The sequence below is a fragment of the Pseudopipra pipra genome, chromosome W, assembly GCF_036250125.1.
Source record: "Pseudopipra pipra isolate bDixPip1 chromosome W, bDixPip1.hap1, whole genome shotgun sequence".
NCBI lineage: Eukaryota > Metazoa > Chordata > Aves > Passeriformes > Pipridae > Pseudopipra > Pseudopipra pipra.
The window spans coordinates 7,433,108-7,447,039 of record NC_087580.1 but is presented as its reverse complement, the minus strand read 5'-3'; the positions used below and the strand labels follow the sequence as shown (position 1 = coordinate 7,447,039).

General features: G+C 62.3%; 1 protein-coding gene across 1 annotated transcript; it reads right to left on the bottom strand.

Annotated features, from left to right (window-relative positions):
• Positions 1-1,105: 1,105 nt before the first annotated feature.
• On the bottom strand, positions 1,106-11,948 carry LOC135405913 (integrin alpha-L-like). Its single transcript, XM_064640453.1, has 29 exons — positions 11,842-11,948; positions 11,411-11,519; positions 11,204-11,298; positions 10,640-10,698; positions 10,430-10,544; positions 10,041-10,171; positions 9,431-9,576; positions 8,431-8,575; positions 7,654-7,798; positions 7,350-7,417; positions 7,146-7,278; positions 6,535-6,683; positions 6,219-6,350; positions 5,617-5,820; positions 5,409-5,536; positions 4,622-4,752; positions 4,397-4,542; positions 3,715-3,828; positions 3,417-3,629; positions 3,201-3,308; positions 3,038-3,117; positions 2,869-2,955; positions 2,709-2,784; positions 2,520-2,636; positions 2,133-2,213; positions 1,806-1,919; positions 1,653-1,739; positions 1,365-1,475; positions 1,106-1,273 (listed from the first exon to the last, which is right to left on the bottom strand). Exons 1-29 carry the CDS (start codon positions 11,897-11,899, stop codon positions 1,148-1,150), a joined length of 3,408 nt encoding a protein of 1,135 aa, XP_064496523.1. The 5' UTR covers positions 11,900-11,948; the 3' UTR covers positions 1,106-1,147.
• Positions 11,949-13,932: the final 1,984 nt, after the last annotated feature.

The window sequence follows — 13,932 nt, the reverse complement described above, 5'->3', positions numbered from 1 at the left end:
CAGAAGGGTGATGCTCCAGAACACCAGCAGTACCTCGATGACATCATCATACAGGGGAACATGGCAGCAGAAGTCTTTAGGAAAGGAGCCCCTGTGATGCCCTGGCGACCCCTGGGCCATCCTCACTGACATCCTGGACCCCACGGTTTGGAGCCCTGGGTGGGTTTGGGGGTACCCTGGGGGCGTTGCCCCCCAGATCTCCCAATTGCCCCCCAGTGGGCCAGCGCACCAATTATTTGACCCCATAAAACCTCCCAGTTTCCCTCACTAGACATCCCAGTTGTCCATCCAGACCTCCCAGTTGCCTTCCAGTGGGCCACTACACACCCCAGTTCACAGAATCACGAGATCACTGAGGTTGGAAAATCCATCCAAGACCATCGAGTCCAACCTTGTGATCAACATCCCCCTTGTCACCAAGTGCCACATCCAGTTCCTTGAACACCTCCAGGGATGGAGACTCCATCACCTCCCTGGGCAGCCCCTTCCAATGCCTGACAATGCTTTCCATGGAAGTTTCTCCTGACATCCAACCTGACCCTCCCCTGGCACAGCTTGAGGTCATTCCCTCTCCTCCTGTCCCCTGGGAGCAGAGCCTGACCCCCCCCCGGCTCCCCCTTCCTGTCAAGGAGTTGCAGAGCCAGAAGGTCCCCCCTGAGCCTCCTTTTCTCCAGGCTGAGCTGGCCCAGCTCCCTCAACTGCTCCTGGTGCTCCAGCCCCTTCTCCAGCCCTGTTCCCAGCTCTGGACACGCTCCAGCCCCTCGGATTTCAGGTGCCCCTCACCTGTGTCAGGCACAGGGGTTCGGGCATTTCCCTGGGCCTGCGCCCACCCTGGGGCTGGTACAGGCCAGACAAGGAGGGAGGAGGGTGGGCAATGTGCTGCAGGGGGTTTAATGAACCCTGGGCCCCTCCCCTGTGTTCAGAACCAGCTTGGAGAGGGGGAGGGGCAGCGTCATGACCCTTCCCTCTCCCCCCCCTCACCCTTTTCTCAGGGCTTCCCAGTAAAACCAGTGAAGACAATGGGAGGAGCAGTTACGGTGGGGGAGGGGCTTGAGAGCCTTTTATTGGGGTGAGGGGGGGCTGGAAACCCCTTTGGGGGGGGAGAGGCCCAGAACCACTTTAACCCGTGAGGGAGGGGCAGTGCAGGTCAGGAGGGTGAGTCCCCCTCTTTGGGGGTTTCCCCACTCGGGGGACTCTCCTCTCCCTCTCCCTCCCCCTCCTCTGGCCCCTCCCGCTCCATCCGCTCCCGGTAATTCCTCTGGAAGAAGCCGCACTGTGGGGGAGGGGCAGGGTAAGAATGGAGGGGAGGGGCACGCCAAAAGAGGGGTTCACCCCTCCACCACTCACAGAGCCCCCCTCCTCACCTTGGCGAGGCCGAGGACGATGAGGAGGAGGAGGAGTAGCCCCCCCACCCCTCCCCCCACATAGCCGGGGAGAGGGTTGACTTCCCACAGCAGTTCGACCTCCGTGACCCCCTAAAACGGGGGGGAGGGGTCAAGGTCAGGCGTGGGGGAGGGGCTGCCCCAATTTATGGGGCAGCCCCTTCCCCACAATTACCTGTAGACAGAAGATTGGGGCGTGGCTTCCAAATAGACCCCTCCCCATCCCAGAGCCCCTCCCTCTATAGACCCAGAGCCCCTCCCCGCCATTACCTGAGCTCGGAGGAATTGGGGCGTGGCCAGAAAGGGCGGGACCAGAGAGAGCCAGAGGGCGGAGCAAAAGTGGGAGTGGGCAGGTCCCTGTGGTGGGGGAGGGGTTAGAGGGGGAGAGGCTTTGGGGTGGAGGAGGGGTGGGGGCAGGGGTACCTGGCTGTGGGGGAGGGGCCGCAGGGCAGCGCTGACGGTGACCCCCACAGGGACCCCCGGGGTCAGCTGGGTCGGGGGGCAGCGGAACAGCCTCAGGTGGGGGGTGGAGCAAGTCTGGGGGTGGGAGGGGTGGGACCCCAAAGTTAGGGCCCTGCCCCTCCCCCACCATGAGGGGGGCACTCTGCAGTGCCCCACAACTGGGGGGGCCCCAGAGCACCCCCTCATTGGGATCTCCCTGCCTCAGAGCACCCCTGTATGGGAGTCCCCCCACACTCTGTAGTACACCCCAGTTGCTACCCGATATTGGGGTCCCCCCACCCCCCTCACCTCAGCGATACTCCTGTTCAGCTCCTGCCCCACAGCGTCCCCCAACTGCGGCTCCACAGCCACACAAGGGCCCCCCAGATCCTGCAGGGCAGGGGGTGAGTTGGGGGACAAGGGTGGAGCTGGGGTCAAGGGGGATTGGGGGCAGGGGGGTGAACTGGGGGCAGGGATCAAGGGGTCAGTAAGGGAAGGGGTTATTTGGGGGATAGGGATCACATCAGGTTCAAGGAGGAGTAGAAGGCAGGAAGGACTTTTGAGGGGCAGGAGGGAGCTGGGGGACAGGCGTCAGCTGGAGGGCAGGGGTTGAGTTGGGGGAAGGGGGTCCTACCCCTTGTATCTGGGAGGGAGGGGCTCAGAGGGGCACCCTATGGGGCAGAGCCCCCCACTCACCACTTGCACTTGGGGGGCAGCCACGGCCACACCGTGAGGCAGCACCTGGGGCAGGAGGATGAAGGGCGTCGCCTGTGTTTTGGGGCTGCCCGGGGTGGGGGCACGGAGAAGCTCCACCTGTGGGGCAGAGCTGGGGGTCAGCAAGGGCTGTGGGGCAGAGGGATGGGAGGGGTCACTCAGGGGGCTCACCCGATAGTGGTGCCGCAGTGTCTTGTTGTGGGGCTGGGGGGGGGTGAAGTTGAGGTGGGGGGTGGAGTCTTCTTGCCTGTGTGTGGGGCAGGTGGGGATCAGTGGGGCCCAGATGCCTGGGCCCCCCCAAATCCATGGAGCAGGAATGTGTGGGGCTCACCAGGAGGCCACGAGGTCGAGGACAAAGTGGACAGGGACATCCCAGGATTTTGTGTTGTCCCCGAGGGTGATGTTGGGCTCGTTCTCGCTATGGGACAGGTAAGACCCACAGGTGTCACCTCCCTGCCCCACAGCACTCCACGGACCCATCCCCACCCCACGGATCCCACCTGCTCACAGTCGCCATCAGCCCCACGGATTTCCCCCACGTGGCATTTTGCTGGAGGTCAAAGGTCACCTCCACCATTACCTGGCGTTGGGCAGAGTTGGGGTGACTTGGGGGGCTACCCCACAGCGACCCCCGGCCCCAGGGCGTGGCCCCACAGATCTCACCTGCCAGCCGGCACGGAGGATGGGGTAGCTGAGGTTGCAGGAGAGGCCCCACTGCTGCCCCTCGGCGCCCTGAGCGTCCCAGCAGGTGATGGGCACCGGGGCAGAGGCCTGGGGGGAGATGGGGGGCTGGGATCTGTGGGCCCCAAACCCTCCTGTCCCTCCCCTTCCCTCCCTCCCCCCATATTTTGGGATCCCCATGTGGGGCACCTCACATACCTGGCTGGCCCGGGCCCACCGATAGGAGACCCCCGGGGGGTGCTGCACTTGTAGGGCCGCCTTATAAGCATCTTCCCTCCTGTTGTCCACAATCAGCTGAACCCTCAGTTCGGCACTGGGAACCCCCAAAACAGCTGCGTCCCCCAGCATCACCCTGACCCCCAAGTCGGCTTCGCACACCTCATCGTCCCCACAGTTCTGCTCGAAGGGGATCTATGGGGCAGGGAAAGAAGGGGGTGGGTTAATTTTGGGGACCCCACCCATCGTGCCCCACATCCCAGCACCTCTGTGGTGTTACCTCGACCCAGGTGGGGCCAGTGCTGGGAGGCAGGATGGGCCCTGGGGGGTCCCTGTCAGGCAGGGCGATGGTGACACTGGCACGGATAGGGGTGACAAAGTCCTCGAGGCAGGGCTGGGGCACAAGGCGCATAAGGTTGGGGGGCACCCCAGAAGTAGGGGGTAACACCCCAGCCACACTCTGGAAGTGTGGGTCCTCCACACCCAAAACTACGTTCTTCCCCTCAAGTACTGGTTCCCCTCTGCCCCCCAAGTGTGGGTCCCGTCCCCCAGATGTGGGTCTCACCCCTACCCCAAAATTGGATCCCATCCCCCAAGTGTGGGTTCTGCCTCCCAAATTGTGTGCCCCACCCCACCCCAAAGTGGTATCTCACCCCCTAAATGTGGATCTTGCCCCCCAGGTGTGGATCCCACTCCTCCACGTGTGGATTCCACCCCCACAAATGTGTTTCCCTCCCCCCAAAGTGTGGATCTCGGCCCCCCAAGTGTGGGTCCCACACTCCAAGTATAGGTCCCACCCCCTCAAGTGTGGATTGCACCCCTCCACGTGTGGATTCCGCCCCTACAAGTGTGGATACCTCCCTACCAAGTGTGGATCTTATCCCCATCAAGTGTGGATCACACCCCCCAAGTGTAGGTCCCACCCCTAATTGTGGATCCTGGCCCCAGGAGTGGGTCCCTACCAGCACCCTCAGTTCCTTGCTCTGGCAGCTCAGCCCTGGCTGCATCTCCCCGTCCCAGCTCCGCTGCCCCTCCCTGAATTCCCCCCGACCTTGTGCCCGCTGCGGGTCGACATCCACCCGGAAGGTCACGGGGGTCAGCAGGTCACCTGGAGGTCAGTGTCAGGGTGAAAAGTCAGTAACCCCCACAGCACCTCCTGGAGCCCCCCCCGGCACCCCTCCCCGGACCTGGGCGGTGCAGGCAGAGCTGGAGGGTGACAATGGTGACAATGGTGACATCAGAACAGTCGACCCCGCGGGTTGAGATCACGGGAGGGTCAAAGGTCAAGTTGGTGGTGACCCTCAGCACTGGGCGGGACCTGCAGGGCAGGGGACATGGGGGAGGGGACATATCAGGGGTGGCACTGGCTGTGTCACCACCCCGTGTCCCTCCATGTACCCCATATCTCCCCAGTGCCCTTCCCCCCCCCGACTTACCCCCATGCCCTTGTCCCCACTGCTGCCTTCATGTCTCCATCCCTGTGTCCCCATGCCTGCATCTCCACCCCCCATGTCCCCATCCCCATGTCCCTGTCCCCACCCTTGTGTCCCCATCCCCATGTCCCTGTCCCCACCCTTGTGTCCCCATCCCCCTGTCCCCACCCCCATGTCCTCATCCAACCCCATGTCCCCATCCCGCCATCACCACCCATGTCTCCATGTCCTTGTCTCATGTCCCTATGTTCTTGTCCCATGTCCCCACCTCCACATTCCCATCTTCATGACTCCATTACCATCTGTCCCCATCCCCATGTCTCCACATCTCCATTCCCCTCACCAACCCCACTGGGTCCCTGTGTTCCCACCCTGTGTCCCCACCTCCACCCCCATGTCCTTGTCTCCAACCCCGTGCCCCCATCACTCTCCCCACAACCCCACATTCATGTCCCCATCACCATCCCTGTCCCCACCTCCACATCCCCATGTCCCCATATCCTCACCTCCACCCTGCGTCCCCTGTGTCCCCCCATGTCACCTCATCACCACGACGTGTCCCTCCATCCCCACTGCCATGTCTGCCAGCCCATCCCCCGTCAGGTCCAGGCCCCCGGCCACCGCCTGTCCGAAAAAACGCCCCAGGGCCACCACGTCCCCCTGCAGCCTCTGAGGGGGGAGAGGACAGCTCAGCCCCTGATGTCCCCTCCCCTGGTGGGGGTCTGCTCCCCCTTGTCCCCAGGTCCCACCTGGCGGGGATGGAGCTCCACTCCCCCGGGATGCCCCCAAAAGATGTAGACAGCCCCACGCTCCTCATCCTCCAGCGGGGCCCCCACGGCCACCTCTGGCAGGTTGTCACCGTCCAGGTCTCCCAGGGTGGCCAGTGATGCCCCGAAACGGCCCAAGGGGTGACCTGGAGCACCATAAAGCTGCCCAGAGGGGTGCAGGGCATCCTGGGGGCACAAAGACATTATGGGGATCCCCTTGGCCAACCCCAATCCCATGGACCTTGGGTGGGGGTCACTGTGGTTACCCCATGGTCGCCAATCTGGTGGCACTGTGGTGACCCTACATCTCTGGTTGGGGGTCACCCCAGTCTTGCCAGGACTCTGGTCACCCTCGTCCTGGTCACCCTTGGCTGTTGTTACCCTGATCACTCTAGTACCACATTCCTCATGATGGGGTCACCCTGGTCACCTTCATTCCACCCTCCCTGGGTCAGGGTCCTCCTGGTCACCCCCATCCCATGGGCTTGGCTTGGGGTTACCACAGTCACCCAACGTCCCTGGGCTGGTGTCCCCCACGGCCATGGGGGTTGGTGGTGACCCCGGGGTGGGGGTGCCCCCCTTACCTCCTCCCACCTGTACAGGTGCACTCGTCCTCCCCAGCGCCCATCGTAGTGGCTGGGGGCCCCCACCAGCAGTGCCACTGTCCCCCCGCCCTGGTCCAGGGCACAAAGGGTGGCCCCAAAATAGGACCCCACCTGTGGAGGGACATACGTGTCAATGGGGGGGTGGGAGCAGCCATGGGGATCACGTGTCACCTGGGAGAGGGTGGGGACACCCATGGCACAGAGGGCGGCCCTGAATTAGGACCCCACCTGTGAGGGGACACTTGTGTCACGTGGGGGGAGTGGGGACACCCAGGAGTACCCTGTCCCCCCATACCTGCTCCCCTTCAAGGGTCTGCAGCACCTTCCAGTTCCCAGTGGCTTCAGGGACCTCAAAGAGAACGACCCCGCCCACGTAGAGGTGACGGGGGGCACCTGCAGCCACCAGCGCCCGGCCGGGGACGCGCAACCCGGCCAAGGCGTAGCCTGGGGGGCAGTGGGGCACCAGGGTCACCAGGGTCATCCTGGTCCCCAGGGTTGGGGTCACCTTGGTCACCACGTGTCCCTGGCCTGGGGTCACCAGGGTCAAGGTGGTCACCAAGGCGTGATGACCTGGTCACTCTGAGCTTTGGGATGGGGTCCCAATGGTCACCCTGGGTTAGGGTCACCATTATCACCTGGTTCCTGGTTGGGTCTGAACCCCCACCATGATCCCACTTCCCACCCGTGCTGAACCCTCCAGCCCAGGGTCTCCCCCCCACAAGATTGCCCCTCCCCCAACTCTCTCAACCCATGTCCCACACATTCAACCCCTCCCCCACTCCATCCCCCTGATTAACCTCTCCCCCCAATTAACTCCCGTTCCCCACACCTATTGACCCCTCCTCCATCCATATAATCCCTCCCCCATCCCTAATCAACCTCTCCCCTCTAATTAACCCCTCTCACCGAGGTACCCCTCGGGCCTGCTCTCCTTTGGGTGGGGGTTGGGCACGAAGGTCTCGTTCTCCTGCAGCTCCAGCAGCTCCAGCAGCCCCCCCGCCCAGTTATCAGCCCCTACTGCCCCTGTCACCCGCCGGCCCTGGGGGGAGGGGAGAGGGTCACGTGAGCCAAGGATACCCCTCCCCCCCAACCCTTCTCTCCCCAACCCACCTGGATGACATCAACGCTGATCCCGCTGGAGCACATCTCCAAGTGGAAACTGTGCAGCTGGGTGGTACCTGGGGGGATGGGGAGGGGGGAGGTTAACTGGGGGAGAGGGAACTGGAGGGTATCAGACTTGAGGGTGGGGGAGGTGTTAATTGGGGTGAGGGAAGGGCTAATTGGGAAAGAAGGTGTTAATTAGGGTGGCAGGTGGGGTGCAACCCCCAGCCAATTTTGGGGTTTCTTCCATGTTGCAGTCGGGCTTCTGGGGAGGGGGACATGTTGACTGGGGAAGTGGGGGGTGCCGGGGTACCCTCGATGTCGTAGAGCCGCGCCTGCAACTCCTGGAAGAGGCCGCGGAGCCGCTCGAAGCTCTCGAGCACCTTCACGAAGCCGGGTCCGGAGGCGAATTGCTGCAGGTAGCGCTTCGTGTCGGGACTGTTGAAGTTGTTCCCCACCTGTGCCGGGAGGGGTGGGTGTTGCTGGGGTGGGGGGTGGATGTTGTCCATCCCCTCCATCCACCTCCCACCCTCCCCATCCCGGCACCTCAGGATGGGGCAGCCACAGCCATGCCCACCCAGGGCCACGCCCACTATGATCACACCCACGTGAGCCATTCTGCCAATCCCACCATGACCACATCCACTTGTGATCTGTTTTGCCACGCCCTCAAAGGGCCACACCCCTAAGCTGCACCTGACCACGCCCACTCATGACCATGCCCACATCAACTACACCCACCACGCTCAGCTCCACCAAACCCTCTCCTGGCCACACCCACCACCACAACTCCTTGCTGCACCCACCACTGGTCATGCCCACTGTGACCACGTCACCCCAACCACACCTACTTACCACTCCCACCCAATAACACACCCAGTCATGACCATTCCCACAATGGCCATGCCTACACAATGACCACACCCACACAATGACCACAGCCACACAATGACCACTCCCACACAATGGCCATGCCCACACCACTACCAGTCCCACCATAACCACGCCAACACCTGACCGTGCCCACCATGTCCAGCTCCATCATGGCCTCACAGCCACACCCACTACGGCCACACCCCTGCCCACCCACCCCGATGACGTAGCGGTGGATCCCACGCTCCTCGGCCGCGTCCAGGGCCTTTGGGTCGTGGTCGGTGGCGTCACCATCAGTGATCATCACCAGGACCCGCCGTGCCCCCGGCCGCGCCCCCGCCTCCTCCGAGAACAGCTCCTTCCTGCAGCCACGGGGCACTGATGGGGCCGCAGCAGGGAGCACCGGGCGGGTGGGGGGCACTGGGGCTGGTTCTGGGGGGCAGGGGCACTGGGGGATGGGGGGGGGGGGTTGAGGGGCTGGGAGATAGTGGGGCCTGGGGGTAACTGGGGATTTTGGGGTGTGGTGGGAGCTGGGGGTAATTGGGGGCTGGGGACACAGTGGAGGGTGCAGGGAGGGCTGGGGGGGTCACTATAGGTTTGGGGGCTGGGGGTGGCAGTAGGGTACTGTGGTGTGGTTACGGGGCAGATTCAGAGGACAGGGGGGTGCTGAGGGTGTTGGAAGGCAGCTCTGGGCAGCAGTGGGGGCTGGGGGCACTCAGTGCACAGCTGGGGGAGCACTGGGGCTCAGTCGGTGGCACTGGGGGGGCAGCAGGGGGGCAACAGTGGAGCAGTAGTGAGGCAGAGGAGGGGCAGTGGGGGGACAGCAGGGGGACAATTGGGTGCTGGGTGGTGGGGAGCAGCCAAGGGACAGCAGTGGAGCACAGGCGGGTGCTGGAGGTTGGCAGTGGGGTGCAGGGGTGCACAGGGGCAGCAGTCAGTGGGGTGCAATGGGCTGGGGCAGAAGTGGGGCAAAGGGGGAGTGGGGAGTGGCAGTGGGGTGCAATGGGGATCAGGGTGTTTCTGGGGGCCAGCAGTGGGGGTGCTGCCCTGCTGTGGGGGTGGCAGTGGGGCACAGAGATGGCATTAGGAGGGCAGTGCTGCAGGGTGGCGAGAGGGAGTGGAGGATGGTGTGGGGCATAAGGGGTGGCCAGGACAGGGGGGGACAGTGGAGGGCAGCGGGGGGCAGTGGGGCAGCTGCGGGGCAGGGCATGTCTCACGCGACGAAGCCGATGGCAGCGAAGGTGTCGGTGAGGCCCCCGCGCTGTTCCAGGCCCTGCAGCAGCTCCTGGGGCTGTGGCCGGGCCGCGAATTCCTTCAGCGTAAACACGGTCTGGACCCTGTCCGAGAACTGCACCGCCCCGAACTGCCCACAGGGGCTGCTCTGAGTGTCCAGCCCACCGTGGGCCCAGAGCCCTCCATAGTCCCCCATTGCCCCCACAGTGCCCCCAGGGACCCCATCCCCACAGTACCCCCTGTAGCTCCCATCCCCATAGTGCCCTCAATTGCCCCCATCCCCCACACTGCCCCTTATAGCCTCCCTCCCACAGTGCCTCCATCCCCCCATGCCCCTGTAGTGCCCCCTATAGCTCCTGCCCCCGCAGTGCCACCATAGCCTCCACCTCCATCCCCCCCCAGTGCCCCCTATGGCTCCCATCCCCCACAGTGCCTCCATAGTCCCCATAGTCCCCCCTATAGATCCCACCCCCACAGTGCCCCCTATGGCCCCCATCCCCTATACTGGCCCCTGTAGGCCCCACACCACACCATTTCCCCCTGCACATCACCCCACTGAACTCCCACCCCTGCCCACGCCCACCCGGGGCGTACATGGATCGAGGTGTTCTGCAGCTTCTCCATCACATCCACCATGAAGTCCCGGATGGCCTTGAACTGGGAGGTGCTCATGCTGCTGGAGTCATCGAACAGGAACACCAGGTCCACCGGGCCCCGCTGGCAGCCTGGGGTCAGGGGGGGCCACTGGGGGGTCAGCACCGGGGTAGGGGGGGCACAGGGAATGGCTCAATGGCCCCATGGGTCAGCCAGGGTCACTGTGGGTCCATGATGGCCTCCATGGGTCAACCATGGTCCCTATGGGTCAGCCCTGGGTCAACCACAGATCAGCCACCAGGGTCAAGCATCATGGCCACCATGGGTCAACCATGAGGTGACCCTGTTCTCCACGGGGTGGGGGACCATCTCTGGGGCAGGCTCCTCACCTTGGTATCCAGGCATCAGCTCCTGCCGTGTTCTCAGCTGGGGGTCCAGCAGGACACAGACCCCGTTCGTGTAGACATTGCGATCGCAGACGTGGGTTGAGCCAGGGCCACAGGCCTGGGGAGAGGGAAGAAAGGGGCAAGGGGTGGAGCTGAGGGGAAGGGGGGGGGGTGGGCCCCCCTTCCCCTGGGTGGGGAAACTGTTGGACTCACGATTGTGATATCACCATCCCGGGCCAAGGCCATTCCTATGTGGGTCTGGGTGCTGTTCCCTGGGGATGGGGAACATCCTAATCCAGACTCGATCCTGCCCTAATCCTACCCCTCCCCCATTTTAAATGACACCTCATCCCCACCCCCTCCCAACCCCACCACCTATTATAATCTCATCCTCATCACACCCTAATCCTGTCCCCACTCCAAACCCACCCCTAAAACCACCTTACCCACACCCCCACCCCCACCCTAATCCCACCCTAATCCCACTCCAGTACCACCTCACTCCCACTCAAAACCCATCTCCAAATCCCTTCCACCCCCAACCCTAATCCAATCCCTAATCCCATCCCAATCCCACCCTAATCTCACCCCACTCTAACCCCACCCACTCCCAGTTCTCCCTAGCCCACCCCCACCCCACTCTCATCCTAATCTCACCCAGATTGCCCCTAATTCCACTTCAACCCTACCTGTAATCCCAGCCCATCCCCACCTCTAATTTCACCCCACACCCACCCCTAATGGCACCCCAATCCCTCCTAATGCCCCCATTCCCACCTTCCAGCTGCACCTTCTGGCACTCCCCACTTTGCACCGAGCACTGGAACAGCCGCCCCCCATCTCCCACCTCTGCCGGGGCCCCCACCAGCACTCTGGAGAGAGGGGCGGGGTCAGGGCGTCCCAGTCACCCGGGACCCCCAATCCCTGGGGTCAGGGGGGCCCCACAACTGGGGGATTCAGTTGTCCAGGCCCCCTATCTCCTACCGGGCCCCATCCAGCGGCAACACCTGGTGCCCGAAGCTCCGGCCCTGGCCGGGGGTCAGGACCCGATGTGGGACCGGGTGGATGCTGAAGGCTCCAATGTGGGGCAGTGCTATGGGGCAAGAGAGGGGGAAGGGGTGAGAGGAGCCCCCGTGCCCCCCACAGCCCTCCCAAACGAGCACACAGAGGGAAGCCAGCTCTCTGAGCACCATAACTGGGGGTCCCAGGTCGCTGAGCCCCATAAGCAGGGGGCACCCATCATCAGGCCTCATGGCGCCAACATGGGGCTTCACTTCCTTCCCCCGAGCATGGGAAGGATCTGGGCATCTAGCTGCTCCCACCCCCCCCCCAGTGGGTCAGGGCTCCCCACCTCCCCTGCTGTGGGATAAAGACCCCCATCCCCCCATGGGTCAGGGCCCCAAGTGCCCCCATACCGGCCAACAGCACCCCGAAGACAATGCTGATGATGCCACTGTGCCCCACGGCCGCCATGCTGTCACTGTCACTGTCACCCCGTGTTACCACACCCCCGCATTTCCTTCCTGTGGTGGGAGGGTGACAAACTTCCCACACAGAACCAGGGGGCCCTAGGAATCCGCGACCCAGAACGGGAGGAGACAGAACTGGGGGGGGAGACAGAATTTTAGGGCAGGGGGGAAGGAACCGGGAGGGACCCGGAACTGGAGGGAAGCAGAATTTGGAGGGGGACAGAACTGAATGCGAGACAGAACTGGGGGGTGGGGACAGAACTAGGGGAGGCAGAGAACTGTGGGTGATGCTGGGGGATGATGACCTTGGGGGGGGGAAACCAGAATTGGAGGGGGTCCCAAACTGGGGAAGAGACAGAACTGGGTTGGGAGGATGCAGAACTGGGGGAGAGAGAACTGGGGGAGACCCAGAACTGGATGGGAGACAGAACTGGGGGATGGGGGCCCAGGCATCTAGGATCCAGTGCTGGGGGGAGGGGGGCCATCACTGGAGGTCTCTAGGCAACTGGGACTTGCCTGTCACCATTGGGAGGGGCATGGTGGAGGGAGGTTGGAGGGGGGTTGAGTTGGGGTTTGGGAATGGCTGTGCTGAGAGGGTCCTGGGAGCTGTGGGGGCTGTGGGGGGGACACCCTGGCTGGATGCCAGGTTCCCCCAGAGACACTCTGTCACTCCCCTCATCACCTGGACAGGGGAGAGAAAACAGAATATTTATTTCAGTGCTGGGATGAGGAGTGAGGGCTTGAGTTTGGGCTGGGATGCGCTGGATGATAGAAGAGCATGAATTGGGCTTTAAAAGAACTGGATGGGCTATGGGAAACTCAGAGGTGTGGGGAAATCCTAAAGTAATGACAGACTGGTGTTTAAAGCAGCAACCAGTGAGGGTAGAATGATATCAGTAAATCTTGGCACATCCTGGGGTAAGAGTGAGTTTGGGAAGCAGAGGGGTGGTTAAAGTGTGCAGGGAAACAGCACAGGCACAGGGGAGAGTAGGACAGTCTGGGGCAGTGACAACCAAGGGCCTTGGTGGGTCTGGGACTGTTCCACCCCCACATTTCCAGTTGTAGCCATTGCCTCTGACTTCCTGCTTCACCAACCCCAAGGGATGGTCAGCTTACCAGTCAGGACCTCACTGGTCTCTTCAGTGATGACCCTCAGTGGGGCCAGTTAACACCCTCAGGGTCTTGGGGGTCGTTGCTGACTTTGACTTCTCAGGACATTTGTTCCCGATGTGCAATTCAGGGATTCAGCACCACAGGGAGCAGGAACAGGCAAAGTGCCCAAACACACAACAGCTCTGGGGTTCGTTTCCTCATTTCTCACGTGGTTGATTGGAGCAGTTTCATGGGTGCTGTCAAAGTCAAAAGTTTATCAAAAACAGTAAGCACAAGAAAGCATTTTTCTGGTTTTCCTAATCTTTCTGCCCGCAGAATACAAGGAGCTTCTGACTGAGGTTGTTTCTGAGCATTTCTTAATTAAGCACAGACATATACAGAAAGCCAAAACTGGGGGGAGTTTTTAGTGCACTCCTTGGGGTGAATTCAACACAGGACTTTGCTTAAATACAAACCAAAAGAAGCACCCATGTGTGTGCACAATGCTTTGGGTAGAGTCCTACCACTGTGAGCCATTCTCCAAGGACTCTGACAAGGTGGGTCTGAGCTGACCCCTCAGACACTTGCACCAGCACTGACAAAGGGTCAGCACAGGGCACCTCATCCCAGCCTTGGCTCATCCCCCATTAAATATAAAAAGAGGCCTGAGATCTAGTTAGTCTAGAGACCATATGCCTGGATGAGATACTGGGGAGCCCTGGGAGCCTGCAGGTTGGCTACTGGATGGACACTGTGACCTAAATACCTCTTAAGAGCAAGTGCCAGATCCTTCACCTGGGCTGGGGTGATTCTGGTGTGACAGACACAGCTGAGGATGAGAGTCTGGAGAGTTGCCCTACAGAGAGATCTGGGGGTTTGGGTGGAAGGCAAGATATATCACCAGCGTGCCCTGGCAGCCAAAGGGGTCCCCGTGTCCTGGGGGCC